The 17,436-nt window shown below is 41.7% G+C and overlaps 1 protein-coding gene across 15 annotated transcripts in view; it reads right to left on the bottom strand.

Moving 5' to 3' along the window:
* The window catches only part of nrxn1a (neurexin 1a), an 81,582-nt gene that overhangs the window by 52,262 nt on the left and 11,884 nt on the right, over window positions 1–17,436 (bottom strand). For all 15 annotated transcript variants that reach the window (XM_049564007.1, XM_049564009.1, XM_049564001.1 and 12 more), the window contains one exon: window positions 936–1,237. In XM_049564007.1, coding sequence (XP_049419964.1) covers window positions 936–1,237 — 302 coding nt within the window. The remainder of the gene's footprint in view (window positions 1–935; window positions 1,238–17,436) is intronic.

The following is a 17,436-nucleotide window of genomic DNA, read 5'->3' as shown; positions in this document are numbered from 1 at the left end:
CGTGAAACAGCAGAGGCACTTTATCAACCCAGTGAGTACTGCCATTAGCATCAAGCTAGCTCTTCATAATGAGGACATAAAGTAATAGAAAAATAGTGGCGGGGCTTTTACTCACCACAACTGGCTACCAGCTTCATTTGAAACGGACTACATTATTATTATTACTGTATTTTTATATTTTTACTTTTATCCGTTTGCCTTATTAAAGTTAATGCATGCAAACTAAACACTTCCTGTATCTGTATAAAATTAAAAGCCCATTATAACTTCGGTTGAGAGAATTCCTTCATTTTCTAAACAGGCTTTTATTATGAAACATTTGCAGGGACTTGTTGTGGAGGATTCAGTGACTTGCATAGTTTGCGTACGGTACTTTAAATGAAGCTCCTGACATCTGGTGGAGCTTTTTACGTTACTACAATAAAAGTTAGGCTGGGACGTGGACAGACACAGTGACTGAAATAATAGTAATAATTATAAAAATAGAGCAAGAATAACCCAATGACATCACACACGTCGTGAAAGAAGACCAGGGATGATTGGTCGTGGACAAACATGTAGTCCGTCATGTCCGTCGGCCACGTCACGGCACGATTTTATGACTCCACAATTGCCTAATCTGACATAGTGACCATTGGAATGAAGTGTGAACCAGGCTTAAGAGGAAAAATATGTATTTTTGAATGTGGTGATCAAAACTGATGTCAGTTAATTTTCTGTTGATAGCTAAACATTCAATCACTAACTGAAATCATCTGAAATCCAAGCATATATCCGTCCATTTTTAATCTACCACTCGCCATCTTTTGGTCCCTCGCGATGACTGTTCAAATCTTCCTTCTTTAAGGCTTATCAATAGTGCAACTAATTTTATATCTCCTCTTTTCTCCTGTTTGCTCGGTCGCTCACTCCTCCACCTCCTGTTTTCTGGTTACCTGTCTCAGGTTGCGGGTGACCTTGACGTCGTGCCAGGCGTTGTCATTGAACTTGCCGTTGACGGGCTCTACCAAGGCCTCGAAGGCCCCGGAGCCGAGGTTGATGACAAGCGACACGGCTCCGTTCTTCAGCGCTAGGTTGACGTAGTCGGCTGACTTGCCGGTGTGCAGCATCAGGCCGTTGCGCTGCAGCGTCTTGAAGGAGAGCGTAATTTCATCGCTGCTAGACTGGATGGGGTTGGGCGACAAGTCATAGCAGAAGAACTCAGAGCCCTTGAAGGTGGCGACATACTCCTCGCGAGCTGAGACAGAAAGGGAGAGGTGGAAGAGGAAGGAGGAAGAACAAAGAAGAGCGGAGCCATTACACTCTTGTTGAACATTATCATAATGATTACTACAATATCCAAGCTACATTGCTTCTTCCCACACTGCTCTTCACAATATGCTCAAAGATGATAAAATGGTGGGTGTTCATCAGAGCCAGCCGAGTAAAACAAAGCTCTGCTGGGCCTGGTTAAATTTGATTCGGATGTGCAGTACAAAACATATTGTTCAAGATGCTGAAAATGTTGTTATTGTCAAGCAAAGCCTCACTGATGCCAGCACTTGGAAGAAACACTTCCTTCCATACCTCTAATCGTACATGGAGTGGTGGGTAAACAAGCTTTGATCACTCATGTGGGTTGGAGATTAAACAGTGTGGATGTGAGAGAGACAGTCGTGAGTCTGTAGCATTCCAAACTCGTTATGAAACCTGCCATCCTCTCTTTTGAGAGAACAGCTGTGCTGGCAGTCTGAAGCGATGTGGTCTTGTTTGACAACATGGCTCATTTCGGGATGTTCGTCAAAAGCCAGAATGCATGCGTCTGCGTATGTATGTGCAGGTTCGGGAGGTTTTGAAAAAGGATGAAGATGGAGATCGGCAGCCTCTGAGCGTCGCGGCAGCCAAAGCAGGCAGGATTGGCCAATTAGAATTCAGAATAACAAGCAGACAGCCAATGGCAACTTACCTTGCACACCCTCAGTGACCCCCAAGGACACGAGACCAAGGTTTTGCAATCCATCATCCTTAAGCTCACACTCTCTTATCTACTCTCTCACGCCTACTCACACAGCAAGTGCACAGCTATACCCGAGCGAGCAGAGGAACAAATATGCACACCTACACACACATCTGTGAGAAAATGATCATACTATTGTGCTGGCATACACAAGCAGGGGCGACATTATCTGTCTCCTTCACACCCATCCCCCCCCAAAGCATCACCCTTCCTCCGCATCCGCTCTCCTCACCAGCGTCCCTATATCTCTCACACCTCCCTTTAAGCTTCACGCCACCATTCCTCTCCGCGCATCTCGCTGGCCTCTTTTTCTCTGCTCTGTGCAGCCTCTGGCATAACCACCAACTTGTAGTTCACGATAATGAGGAGAACAGAGGGGAATTTAGCACACACACTAGGTCAGGCTGGAGCAAGACAGACACTTGGTGAGGAACCGCGGGGGGGGGGGGGGGCTTTGGATTGCCACGTAATGAATAGACTGAAGTGTAATAGGTTATTAAGGTAGTGAGAGGCAGAGAGAAGAGTGTTGAAATGGAATCGGCCGCACTTGAGTGAATATAACACGGGGAGAATAATGAGAAGGAAAAAGTGAGAATATATCACAATTCACAGAGCAATTCTGGCAAATTGTCTTTCTTTGCTTCTGTTGCATGAGGGGAAAAAAAAGCCAAAGTGCGAATGCCAATATATGAGTGAGAAACAACAAGTTGTATGCCAGCATGCGTGTGAGTTCCCCCTAGTGTGTGATTCCTTCCCTCCCAGCATGTTAATTAAGAGTGTGTGTGTGTGTGTGTGTGTGTGTGTGTGTGCATGCTTTGAAACAAAAAAAAAACAGCGCGCGACTTGTGTTCGCGCACATGAATGTGTGCGGACGAGTATAGGCTTTTTATGTGTGCATGAAATGTGCGGGGGTGTGGGTGGGTGCTGGTCTCTGTAAATATTGGTGTATTGCTGTCAGAAAAGCTATTACCAACTCAGGGCCTCGGGCTAGTCTTTACTGAGAGGAGCGAGAGCAGGGAGGAGGGAGACACACACACACACACACACACACACACACACACACACACACAGAAAGAACAGCCACAAATGCTAGCACAATCACGCTGACACACACAAGCAGACACGTAGACAAATGTAGATGAGGCGGCGGAGTGAGGAGGGGGAGCCAAGTTGTTCACAATGAGAACACACGCAGCCGTCCAGCAGCATTCTAGCGGTAATTTACAGAGGTGCCATTAGGTTTCAGTGTGGTGCTCCACCATTCTGCTGCTAATTTACAGACATGTCATTAGACCAGACAGGAGCACATAAAGCATCTCTGCATCGATCTGCAAGCCCTGGCCCCGCCAACAACAACGGGCACACACACACACACACAAATCAGGCAGGAAAAATGCATATTGGATGACACGAACGCAACGAGGAACATGTGTCGCGCACGCATGTGTTCGGTGTACAGACACGCCTGGGACACACAGACGCAGAAACACGCACGCTCTTGAATCGGGCAGGTTGGAGTGGATCTGTTGTAGCTCAGATTAATGGAGTGAGTCAGTATTAGCTCAGAGTAAACAGTGAGACAGACACTGACATACACACCACATGTCACACTTCATCCTGTGGAGAGCACTGTCGATCAAAGCAGGCGAGCAGGAGGACGAAGGAATACAGAGAAAGGGAGCAGGGAAGGAGAGGAGAGGAGCTCAAATTTAATTTCCTTTGGAGATTTTCAAGCACTATTAGCTTATGTTTTATATGTCTCTGGTCTTTTTTTTTTTTCAATTAGCTGTTTAACTAATGGGTTCTTGTGCCATGTGCTGGAATGTAAAGTCGCACTGTAAATGTTTTTGATTGCTCTCAGGACTCCGTTGCAGAAGAGACCTTGATCTTAACGATGCTACGTGATTAAAAACAGTTAGAAAGCTAAGGAACGGAATAAGGAATCTCTCAAGATATTTACTATCTTGTTTATTATTGTTGTCCTTTTTTGTCTGACTATATTTCTTTAACTCTAACCCTTACTTTAATACATGGGTTAATGCAAGGCCAGACTGTTAATGTTTTCTTTAGTGAAAAAGATCCTCACTGTACTTTATATTTCTTTAACTGTGACCGCTGGTCGTGTGGCTGTATCTAAGGTCTGACTTCAGTACTGGAATGATTAGTCATTTCATTGATCGGTAATCTGACAGAAGATAAATTGACCACCTTAAGAACCAATTGATGGTTCCAAGTCATTTTTCAAGCAAACTGGTAAACATGGCGTCTTGTAAATGGAATATCTTAAGATTTTGGACCACTAGCTGGACAAAACAAGAAGTCTGAAGTAGGGATGTCCTCATCAAGTTGTTTTTTTTTACCCCTGATCCCAATCTGATACTAAGCCCCTTTTTAAAGTCTTTTTGGCTTTGTCGATGTCTCGACGAAATATCTCTGTCCCTTTAAGAGAATATTCTCCAGACCTGAATGAACTGTATTCTGTTGCGTGTTTCCTTTTTCGTCTGTTCATCTTTTGCATGGATTACATTGCTAAATTGCACCATGTGTCAGAGACGACAGCAAAACGCAAGAGACTGTCACACTGAGCTGAAATGAAACGAGTGCTCCTAACTTCGGTCAATAACATGCATAACAGTCTCAAACTGTATTTTGCTGTTGTTTGTGGCGTGTGGTTTGTGGAATGGAGGAGAGACGGAGAGTTAACGATGGCTGCTTCGTGAGTTAAAACGCTTGCGTGACAGCGGAGGTAAAACAAAGGATCAGATCGGGCTCTACAGCTAAATGTAGCCAATCCTGATCAGTTACAAGTGTCCTGATTGGCCCCTGATACCTATCTTTGAGATCGGATCGGGACATCAATCTGAAGAGGTAATTGGGGGTTCTTGGATATTCTGAGATAAATTTTTTCATAATTTTTTGCCATTTTGTAGACTAAGCAATTTACTGGTCAGTCGTGACACTGAGGATAAACTTTAATTGGAGCCTTATGCAGGGCTCAGCAGTAAGGATTGCCTGATTGCCGGGGGCGAATAAAATGTTATGTCAGACTAGACAAAATTTATAAGCTGAAGCTCAAGTGAGCCTTTGAGTTATAGTGGAAACAGGAGTTTAGTTGAGTGACATTAGATCAGTGATACTCAGCTTGCAGCTTGGGGGCTGAATCTGGTCCCCAATAGGGTGCTGGATGGACCCCCAGCCATTTTCTTTTAAATTGTGTGAATTGATTCACACTGGGAATTGTTTTTGTACATTTAACATACATAAGGTGACAGAGTGCGAAAAAAGGTGTCGAAATAGAACTTGTTTAGTGCCAGAGGAGGATTCATGACTGGAACCTGGTCTCCTATTGTTTTGCAAAAGTGGCAAGTTGAGAATCCCTGCATGAGAGGATGTGGCAGTTTGCTGCGAGCCAGACAGATAACAAGGTGTCATTTTTCTTAAAAATTAGTTTTAGTCTTTGTTGTTATTGGATAGCTGCTAATTAATAACACAATTTGTACGGGGGCAAGTAGTAGCTGACAAGGGCAAGTAGATTTCTGACCCACTTGCCCGACCAGGCATGAGGGGGAAAAAAAAAAAAGGTGAATCCCGTTACCTGTCTGAGAATGTTTTTCTTTTTCTCACGTACAACGTGCAAGGTACCCTGGGTGCTGGTTGTTGTGACGCCGTGTCAAGTTCTGTCTGTTACATGCATTGTCTTCTTTCAAAATACACTTCAGGAAGTTTAACGTTTATCTTTCAAAATAAACGCACTATGCTTTTTTTTTTTTCCGTTTTTTTTTTTTTTTTCCGTTTTTTTCCCTTCAACAACAGAAATTCGTGGTTAGGTTTAGGAAAAAAGAACAGGGTTTGGCATGAACACCGCTCTGTGTTTGTCCACCCCCCCATCCGCCCCAAACAGACTTTCACCACCTTAACTTGTGTCCTTTTCCTGCCGCATTTCCCCCCACCGCTGCCGGGCACCATTAAACTATAACGTCAACCTGCTGCATATCATGCCAATGTGAAAGGACGCCTTTTTTGTTGGTTTCTGACACCACAAGCCACATGTCGACGACTTCCAAGTGAGACCAGGCTCACAGATCTTGACCTCACTGATACAGTATGATTAAATTAAGTTACCAAAGGAAAGGAAGGAAAGGAATGAAGTAGAGGAGAGCATGAAGGATGGAAGGAAAGGAGGGAGGTAGGCAGTTGTGTAAGAAATAATCACTAACATGTGCAAGGAACTATGGGAAAACAGAGAAATTAACTCAAAGGAGGGGGAACAAGCAGGAATGTAAAGATGGAGGATGACTGGCATTCGATTTTGAAGGCTATCATTAAACTAGTACTCTAATGAATAAAGCAGCCTGTGGGGAGGCAGGAGAGAGACGGAGAGAGAGAGTGAATAACTGATCTGATGGTTGCTGCTACTGGGACCAGCTGCAACTGCACCGCCCCTCGGACGATCAAACACACACATCACTTGGATTTCTCTGTGCGTTTGTGTGCGTATGGCGAGTGTGAGTGCGTCTCATATGGCTTTGTCTCTCCTCATGGGTTTCCTCCTCAACATCTCACACACTAATTTGTCATTTCCATGGCAACCCTGTGTTACAGGGGCTACGGCAAATGTGTCCGTGCATGTGTGTTTCAGGGAGAGAGGAAGAGGGATGGAGAAGGAGGGCGAGGGAGAGAAAGAGTGATTGAGTGAACAGTACATTATCATGGACAGCTGTACTGAATCAAAATGGCGGATGGGGGCTGGGAGCACATCAGGGGAGCCTACATTATACAGCACCTGATAGAGGGAGCAGGGTGGAAAAGATGCAGGGTAGAGAAAATGGGAAAGATGCATGGGGGGGTTGAAAGACGAAGGAATAAAAAAAGAAGGGGGGAGATGGAGAGACTCATTGAGATGGGTAACACAAAATGGAAGAGAAAGAGGTAGAGGGGTAGAAAGAGAGACAAGGAAAGGGAGTGGCAGGGAGCGAGGGATGGATGGCTAGAGAGAACGAAAGAGAGAAAAATGCTGGTGTATCTAAATCCTAGTGTAGCAAGCCTCAATCATGGCAGCCCTGTCATTCTGGAGATAGCACACTGCAATTCCCCTGCACCTCGTTTTTAGCCCACCATGCAGTTCTGCTATCAGCTCCTCTCAGACTGTCCACACACACAAATGCACACACACACACACACACACACACACACACACACACACACACACACACACACACACACACACAGCATAAACTCAAACATCCTGCATGAAGGCATCCCTCCTTAATAACAGACAGGTGGATTAACTATGCACTCATACAGTATACAGATAGATGACCACTGTAGGAAATATATGCAGATGTATGCTAACATATGCATAGTCTCTATATTAAGTTAAAGTGTGAAAATCCATATAAGCCAAGTTCACTAAAGGCTACGACTGCCGCTTCCATCTCTATTCAGTGATATACAGCATCTGGCTTTGAAAGCGATTGGGCTATCACATCACAGCCAAGGGAGCAATACTGTAGAGGAGGATATTACTGTCAGGACACAAGTGACAGATTGGCTGTCTGCGACGTTGAGCTCTTATTCCTTGTTTTGTTGTTGCTGTTGTTAAATTGAAAGCATTCATTTCCAACGTGAGATATACAGTCCCATTCATGCTCGCAACTGAAATTTCCTTCGGTGGAAGTGTTTGCAGGGCTTGCCTTGCACAAGTCTGAGGAAATTTTCAAAATCGGTCAGATTGTTTGCCTGAAAAGTGAGTTATCATGATATGTTTAGCGTCTGGGCACATGAGACAAATGTTTTTCGAAGATATTCCATTATATTTCAGGAGAATACAGTAGTCATGTTCCAAAAGACTAAATGTGGCATGACAAAAAAATGGCTGTATTTCAGAAACTACAAGAAGCACAGTCGTGTATTTGATATTCAAACACATATGTAAAAAAAAAAAAACAAAAAAAAACTCGTGTACATTTAAAGATACACCACACAGATTTTTTTCTAAAAAAAACCAAAACAATATATAGACTAATACAAAAGTATTCCCCCTCAGTCATCACTTGAGACCCACTAGAAGTGAGTGGTGATAGAGTGAAAACCTCTGGGGCTGCAAAACAAAGCCAGCTTTTAAGTGCCAAAAACTGTATTGAGCGATCACATTTGTAAATTATTTTTGTAGCAGTTATAATTAACATTTCTTAACAACACTGTTGGTTGCTGAAGGAGTGGTGATGTGTAGGCACAAAAACCACTTGGTTGTGATTAGGAAAACATCATGCTTTGGCTTAAAACACCAGCTTAAAACTAACAGGATCGGTTGCTCAAAATGAAGCCAACATGGAAGAGCAGAAAACTGCAGTTCCTTGAATGGCCACTTGAGGCCGGCTCCAGAAGCGAGTCAACCTTAAATGACACCCCGTGTTGAAATGCCCTACTTAACAGTAGAAATCAACATGTTTACAGCCTGGTACAAAAAACAGTTTCGTGACGACTGTACGGGGTTAAGGTTTTAAAGGTATTTAAGGGCAGGTCTGCTTCAGTGAGAGGCTGTCTGTGAGACGTTGGTACAGTCTATAGCCTTTTTTACAGTGCCTCACCTTTCTGTATAAAAGGTACAATCGCAGAATGGGCGGACAGAGTTGCCTCGCCTTTAAGTCACCTTCGGAGGTATTAACACAGGGACAATGGGTGGCACCGGTGTGACAGTTTAACACCGTGTTATGTATGTGTAACCCAAGGTTTAAAAAGTAGCTGTTAGCAGTTAGCTGCTAACTCAAAGAAGAATGGCAACTGAAAGAGTCCACAAACTGGGGCTGCTTACCCTCCAAGCAGAGGACCAGATCAGCCGCCATGTAACAGCAATGGGAAATTACTGTTATTGCTACGTTACGCTGTTGTTACCATTCATAGAGAAATGCTGAGGCATATATTATGTGTGACACTACAGGTGGACACTGTTGTGTTACAGCTTACGCTTGTCATGCCTCTTTTGCTTCCACGTTGCCAGCATGCTGTCTAAGATGACACACTGGCATGGCATGATGCTGCCGTTGATGTCTGTGTAAAAATGCAAAGGCGACATAAAGACGAGACTTCTTAGGGAGCCTATAGCACAAACTCTGTATAAAAAGGACTAATGACTCGGATCCACCCCTCGTTCTTCCACAGCTCCACCCTCTTGTCTAAATATGGTCACTTCTGGCTTCAGAAAACCAAGATGGCGACGACTGAAATGCAGAACTTTAGGGTTCAAAACAGGAGTCCACAAATCATGGTGGCAGTGTATTTTTCTGCGATACCTGTATTCTCTATTGTCTTCTAATTTTCTGTGTTCGGGATGTTTTTGGGTATGTACCTTTACGGTGCTCAGGCGAGATTGGGACTTAAGAAAAAGGTAGCGATGAGCTGCCAGAACGTAAGCAGCAGGCATCCAAGAGACAAAGCTATGCAAAAATACAATATAGCGAGGCGAAACACCAAATGAGAGTGAATCTGGGGTTGGCTTTCACTGTCACTGGCAACGGTGTTCACAAACAGTAACTGACAATCCTGCATAGTATATCTTTAATACACACAAATCTAGTGTTTTTCCAAATTTCTCAAAATCCTGAGTTTAACTATTGATCAAGGTGTGATTTTCACATGATACTTAATGTGTTAGATACCTGTCCAAAGTGTGTCCATCAAGCAGAACAAGTGCTGCATTTTTCCTCATCCTACTAAGTATAGTCTTTGGGCACAAGTTGGCTAACAACACAGCTTTGGTAATTATTTTTATAACCTAGTAAAGATTCCAGTCCACATATATTAGTAAACACAAACAACTCTTGCTCCCAAATCCAAAAGCTAGAGCACTAATTGTGATGTCACAAGGTGTAAAGTCTGAAGCTGCTCCATAGACAACGAATAGGTAAAGATGTTACAGATGACACTTACAGCACCCAGGGGAGTGTTCAGAGTATATGGGTACAATTACTGTTTTAAGAACTGACAACAATACAATAGAATAAAGTTCACTTGGGTTAAAGAAAAAAGCGGAAACAAAGAAACTGTGGGTCCACAAAATCAGGCTCCCATTCATCGTCTATAGAGCAGCTCCAGACTTTATACTCCATGACATCACAAGTTGGAGACTTAGTTCTCTGGTTTCTGGCTTAGAGAGAGAGAGTAGCTCATGTTCACAAATATTGATTGAACTTTCCTAGGCCATGGAAACAACATATCGGAACTCTTAATTTAGGAGGCGTTCCCCTGTCATCTGTAGATTTTTGTCTTGGGTAATTGATTAAATGTTTAGTCTAAAAAAACAGTTGACAGTGTCAAAGGCACACGACAGTTTCTCAAAGCCCAAGGTGACGTCACCAAATGTCTTCTTTGGCTCACAAATAGTCCAAACCCAAAAGATATGCAACTTACTGTACAATTTAAACAATTAAGAAGTTGGGATCATCAAATTTTGGGGCATTTCTACTTAAAAAATGACAAACAGTTAATAGATTGTCAAGATAGATCATTCTGTGTTAATAATCGATTGATTAATTGTTGCAGCTTAAATCAAACCTTAAATTAATAGCCCAGGCTATTATTTGCTTAAATCATTGAAATCAACAGGCTTATATTTGGGAGGCCTTTTAATCCTTTCACACAAAACTGTTGCTCAGCAAAGATCGGACAATACAGTCAAATTATTTATTTAAACAAGTATGAATATAACTTGTTTAAAAGTTAGGCTTTAGAGTATATATAATTATTAATCATTCATTTGATCTAGCTCCGACATGCAGGCACTACTTAGTCCTGTTAAAACAATACTCATAATTTGGATTAAGTTTTATGAAAAACCCTTTTGATTTTTTTGATCTGAGACCTTTAAAGACTAAAGAAATATAATTTCCTTAAGCAGGATTTATATTTGTGCGACAGACCCTATGCCATAGCCTATGCACGTTGTCAGCATTTATACTTGGTGGTGTGTCTGTGTCACTCTGCAGTTACACCTCCAAAACACTAGTCGGCAGCGGGGTTTCTATGAAGTGCTGTCAAGTTTAGTTGATTCAAAACACACATTAAACACACATTAAACACGGCTTAATAGAGACAATTTCAAACACAAGTACACAAATCAGCTTCACTATAACTCACAGCATTCACAGACAAACACTGGACACATTTTCCCCACAAATACAACATGCTAATGTTTTTAGCACAAGTCTATGGCATTTTACATTGTATAAATTAGCCTAGCAGCTAGCGAACTTTTCCTCTTCTCATATGAAACCAGGGACAACAGCAACATTTAACAAAGGTATCATTACAAAGTTTGGCTCCATTACAACTCACAAGGTTCACTGACAAAACAACTGTCTTATACTAAACACGTTTTCCAAACAAATATAACATGCTAACGCTATTAGCACAAGCCTATGGCATTTTACATTGTATAAATTAGCCTAGCAAGGAGTGAAGATTTCCTCTGCTCATATGAAGCCAGGATAAATCACACACAAGACTTAAAATGCTATTTTGGTGGAGGCTTTATTGTCTTCACAATTTATTGTTTCTTATCTGTGAAATTAAAGTAAATAAAAGCTTTGTTTCCACTGAGGGAAATGGTTTCAGCTTACAGAAATAGACAGGAGGTCTGCGTCACTGCGACGTGTAGTTACATTTCTGGGGAGGTGCACGTCAAGCTACAGCATAGGGTACAGCATAAATTTGGATTTACAGGGTAATCAAGGAATGGACATATAATTTAAGGTAGCCAACAAACCGCCTTTACACATCTGAAGAACTCCCTAGAAAAAATCAACTGCCTGGCAACCAAACCAGGAGTCTAATTGAGACAGGCCTTTATTTGTCAAAATGTGTAGCCACACTGAGGTAGTAAAGGGACTGGGCATTTAATTGAAGTTTTAGGGTATTTTACCACATTAATCAGTACTGAAAAGAATCATTAGTTGCAGCCCTTTTGAAAAAATCGTTTAATCTATAAAGCAATATTAAATATTGGAAAATAGGCGTCACATTTTCCAAGAGCTCAATGTGATGTCATCAAAACCCAAATCTCTTCAGTTCACAGTGATAAAAAAACAGTCAAGAGGAGCATCTTTACTTGATAAATAGTAATGTATATTAAAATAGTTTTTGAGCAGACAATGGTGAATTTCCGAGTGAATTTTACTGAGACACAAATAGATAACAACTTAATAATATATTTTAGTGGTAATCCCTTTGAATTTCATTTTACGGAAAGACAATGAACAGCACACTTCCTGCCATTATGTTCAATCTTTTATGTCTTGTCCCTTTTTGTCTCTTTTATCTGTGCTCATCTCCCTCTCTCTGTCTGTAGCTTGAATTTGGCCTTCTCTCTGGTACCCAGGGAAACCGGCTTGTTTCCATGACAATGTCTGCAGGCAGAACAGTGTATTTGTCTTAAGCTGGATAAGATCAGAGTCAGTTTCATGTTTCGTGGTAGACACACACACACACACACACACACACACACACACACACACACACATACACACACACACACGGGTGTGCACACTAGCGCATACATCATGGCACATATGCACAGAGAAGGCAACAGAGCGCTGAAAAACACACACAGTAGGAATAAATCTGCAAAATTGTGCATACAGGCAGTTAAATATACCCACACAGACGTTGTGATTTGCATGCATGTAGATCCACACACGTACCACACAGTTACACTAACACACCTTATGAAACCCCTTACAGCAGGTTGTTAACACATAACAAGTGCATAAAGACCTCTTTTCATAAAGGTAATGTAATGGCTTTTTAATGAATACTGTGGCTATTTCAGTTGTCACAGAAAAGCGCCACAAATAAATGAGTGTTTGTGTGTGTGTGTGTGTGTGTGTGTGTGTGCGACGCCTGCGAGTGCAAGTGTGTGTGTGTGGGCTTGTTCATGTGTTTGTTCTTGTTTTGGCAAACAGCAAAGAAATGAACTTCAAATGCCAGATGGGGTACTGGAGTGAATCGCCAATTGGGCCACTACCCTCAGCTCCCACGCAGACACAATGGAAATTGCTAGAACAGGTAGGAGACAATTGGAGCACCGACTTGCCTGTTTCTTTCTGTTTCTCTCTAAAAAAAAAAGGGAGTGTGTGTGTGTGTGTATCTGCATCACTGATGAATACCATCCTGGCTGACGCGAGACTGTGTCAAGTTGGGAGCCCAAGGAGAGATGCAGCGCCCCTGCTGAGAAACGCTGCAGTCTTATCTCCCTTCCTGTCTCCCTCTGCGTCTCCGACCTTCTCTTTCCACCTCTCTTTTCCCACTTTCTGAATGCGCTCCTATCTTTCCTCACCATCACTTTTCTACACTCCTTCACCCTCTCCTGCCCACCCCTCCTCCCGCCCTCCCTTACACACTCACAGCCAGCCTCCGCTCTATCTTTTCCCTTCATCCTCTGTAAATGGGGAGTCCGTTTGATGTCTTTATTTTTAGGCGATTACAGGGTGCATCGGCTTTGTGTGTTTCCTATTAGCGTCGCGGTGGATGTGCGAATATGTTAATGTGTGCTTGCTAACAGGATGGTAATTGCATACAATTACCAGTAAATGTATACATTTACTAGTGGGATTGCTTCACATTTCCCATGGTGAATTCTGTAACTGTGCATCTTCCTCATAATGTGGGGGTAGAGCTCTGTATGTGGTGCTGTGACTTTCATTACAAGAGCTGCATGGGTGTTAAGCATTAATGAGTGTTGTAGTACAGAACTGTAATGGTTGTTAGTAGCAGAGAGTAGAGGCAGAATTAGTCCCATTAGTGGAAAGGGTATATCTAGAAAAAATGTGTATTTTGCAGCAAGAACTTTGTTGCAATTGCTTTATCACTGCTGATGGCCAGAGGGGGCACAACTTAACTTTTAACAGTTTTTCTTTTTATTTGCAACTCAAGATGTGGCCATCAGGAGCCAAATTCATGCCAGTCAGTCGGGCAGGCAGCCAATCACCAGACACTTGCCTCTTAACACCAAACGGCTCTCTCTCACCTCGAGCTGAGTGCTGTTCACTTGCCCGTCTTGCTAAATTATGTAAGCATTACAACTACAGTAGCAAATATGCTCAATTGACAAATATACAGTATACGAAGAAAAAGCCCCACTAACACCCACCAACATTCGGCTTTTGAATTTAATGTGAAACGTTACAATCGGCATTCACTCCAGGGACGAATGACTCTGCAGTAGTCACGAGTATTTATTGGCTTCAGCTCCGATTGGAGTGATGGAGCTAATTTTAGCCCCTTTTCCACAGAATATCATCCGTCTCCGTCTTAGCAGCTTTCGAATATCATTCAGAATTTAGTCAGCACCAAGTTGAGAGACTAAATAAGTGACAGATATAAAAAAGACGCAACCATGGTAATGTTTTCACTGGCCTTCCTGCTGCTTTCTACTGTTTGCTAACCTGTTTTTGGCTCACCCATGATGTCAAACATGACATAGCAGAAAAAAAACTAACAAAAATCATCGACTGTAAAAGCGTGTACACGACTCTGGACTGTTGCCTATTTTTGACATGTTTTCCTGTGGTTAAAAAACCTGCATACACAACTAATTTGTTTTTTTAAAGGAAGGGTTTAATAGTGTTTACTTCAAGGCTTAGATGATTTTGCAGATTTGACAAGCAGGTGCAGAAATTTGGCAAATGCAAGCTAACTATTTGGGGTAACATTTCTGCAATACACCTGAAAGATCCCATTGAATAAATCAAACTAAATTATGTCATAATGCTGTGCACACAGACAGTTGATTCACCATACCTACAGGTACAAACACAAGGTAACTCTCTTCATTGCTGTCTTCTGGGGCTACAAGTAATGATTATCTCTACTGTTGATGAATATTTTTTCAATTAACTGATTAACTGTTTAGTCTATAAAATGTCAAATATGGTGAAAAATACCCACCACAAGCAGGCTCTATTCATGTCAATAGCAGAGCAACCTCCTAAAACAGCCCTAAAAATGTGAAACTGAAGTAACAGCTAAACAGATGTCACAAGAAAGAACCATGATACATTTTAAGTGAGAGTTCCTATACCCTTAGTTTATCTATAGGACTTTAAATGGGCTGAGAACTACACCTTAAAAATATATGTTATTTACAACTAACTAACACGATTAGTCTTTGAATCATTTAATCAGTAGACAGAACATAAATCAGCAGCTATTTTGTTTACTGTGCAGCCATTTTAGTCATTAAAAAAGCCACTTGCTGTTTTCCATTTCTCAAACATGAGGGTTTTGATGCTTTTCTTTGTCAAATAAAATGGATTGCAAATGGAATATTTTGGTGTTTTTGACTGGTGGTTGCACAAACAAGACATTTGAAGACATCAAATTGGGCTGTGGGAAGTTATAACAGGCATTTTCACCATTTCTTTTGACATTTAATAAATAATTAGCAGATAAACTGACAGTGGAAATAAACATTAACCACAGCCCTGAATCATATGAAATAAAAAAGCAGGAAATCCTCACATTTGAGAGGATGGAATTAGAGAGTGTTTGGCATTTTTGTTCAAAGCATAACTAAAGTATTTTCTAATATGTTTTTTGTGTCATTTAAATAAACAGTAATTTAAGCATGTATAGAGCCAGCATATTTTCACATCTAACTGGGTGAATTAAGGGTTTATTTTGACCAAATCAGAGCTGGTAATTGTTGAAACAATGCAGAGAAGAACCAAAACAGTATTGTGTGTTTTATTTTCTTTCTGTCGACTTTAAATGAAGTGTACTTTACGATGATAACATTACTGTTTATATAAAAGGAGTCTGGTGGGAGTGACGATTGCAATTTCTGTTTCTGGTGAAACATAAACGATCTTGCTCTTTAACAAAGAGGTCTATCTCTGTGGGGATCCTTTCCATAATGTTGTCAGACACTTATAATAACAATCTGAGCCTGTCAGTGGCAAAATTAGCACTTACAGTGGATGTAAATTGACGGTGCTCAATTGCCCCTACTGATTACATTGTCGCATGTTTCACTTCTGATGGCTGCAGCGTCTCTTTCACTTCTGAACCAGTTTAAAGGATTGCTGTTCCCATAAGTCACTTAGACACACACACAAAAGGGAAAATGGAGTTCAGGTTGAAAAATAGCAGTGTCACCCTTTAATAGTAGTAACTCAAATAATTTATCATGTATTTATTTTGTTCATTTTTAAATGATCACCTAGTTTAAAATATTTAAAATGTACTATCTAAAAAATTTTATCAGAGAGAGAGAAGGTGAGATATTATATTATAATAAATATTAATATAATTAATAAAAATTAATATTTTTTTTCAAATAACAATAATCTGTCTTTCATTTCAGTTCCTTTCCCTGTATTTTATTAAAGCATAATCAGTCCTTGTGTGATTTATTATTAGGACCGTTAGATGATGATGAGTAAGAGGTAGGAGACATGCTGTACTTTGCTGGTACTGACTGGTTCCTCTTGTCTTGGCGTCTGCTACCACTCCCAACCCCACATATGGTGGAGTCAGCACGGAGCCCGTCCTCTGCGTGCGTGCATGCGTGTGTGCTTTTGTGAGAAAAGCAGGCACATGTGTATATCCGGGAGAAAAACGAGAGCGAGGTGGAGGGGACAAAAAACAAAAGGGAGCGATTTAAAGAGAGAAACGCAAAGAGTGTGACACAGAACATGTGTGTGTTTGTGTAGGGGAGTGTGCGTCCATCTGTGTGTTTTTGCCATAAGACAATGTGTTAAAATGAGCTGCTTTGATTGCCGACGCTTTATGAGTCACAAGTGATGACTCACAATCCACCTCCCCTGAACACGCACTCATGCACTCACACAAGACATGCGCACACACAAACATACGGACGCACATGCACACACACACACACACACACACACACACACACACACACACACACACACACACCTCGCTCTCTGTCCTGCCTTCATCCACTGACCGTGAAGAATATGTGCAGGCAGCCTTACTCATGCATATTTACACTGAACACACACTCACTCACCTACTCAGCGGGCACTCTCTAAAGGTTACTGTGTGTGAGTATGTGCGTCTGTTTGTCCGTCCGTTCACGTAAGCGCGCGTGTAAAGGTCACTCCAAGCGAGGCCGACCACTTGTCTACGCCATGCACAGATTGCTGGATGGATATCGAGAACACTTGGACAAACCATCATTAAGTGCATAACCTGCTTCAAGGCTGAAAATAAATAAATATCATAAATGAGCTTCGCTGCCAATTACGTCCAAGAGCCACTCCTCAATCCTATTCAGAACCTACGATCACTCATTCACCCAGGACCCTTCACGGTCTATTCTTGGCCAGACAGAGAGAAGAGAAAGGGCAAAATCTGCTACTTGGCTTTAAGCACATTTTCCATCCAGATTATTGCTACTCAATACTTTTCAAAAAAAGAAA

The sequence above is a fragment of the Epinephelus fuscoguttatus genome, linkage group LG20 (genome assembly GCF_011397635.1).
Source record: "Epinephelus fuscoguttatus linkage group LG20, E.fuscoguttatus.final_Chr_v1".
NCBI classification, from domain to species: Eukaryota; Metazoa; Chordata; class Actinopteri; order Perciformes; family Serranidae; genus Epinephelus; species Epinephelus fuscoguttatus.
The sequence above is the reverse complement of the archived record's forward strand: the minus strand, read 5'-3'. Positions and strand labels throughout refer to the sequence as shown.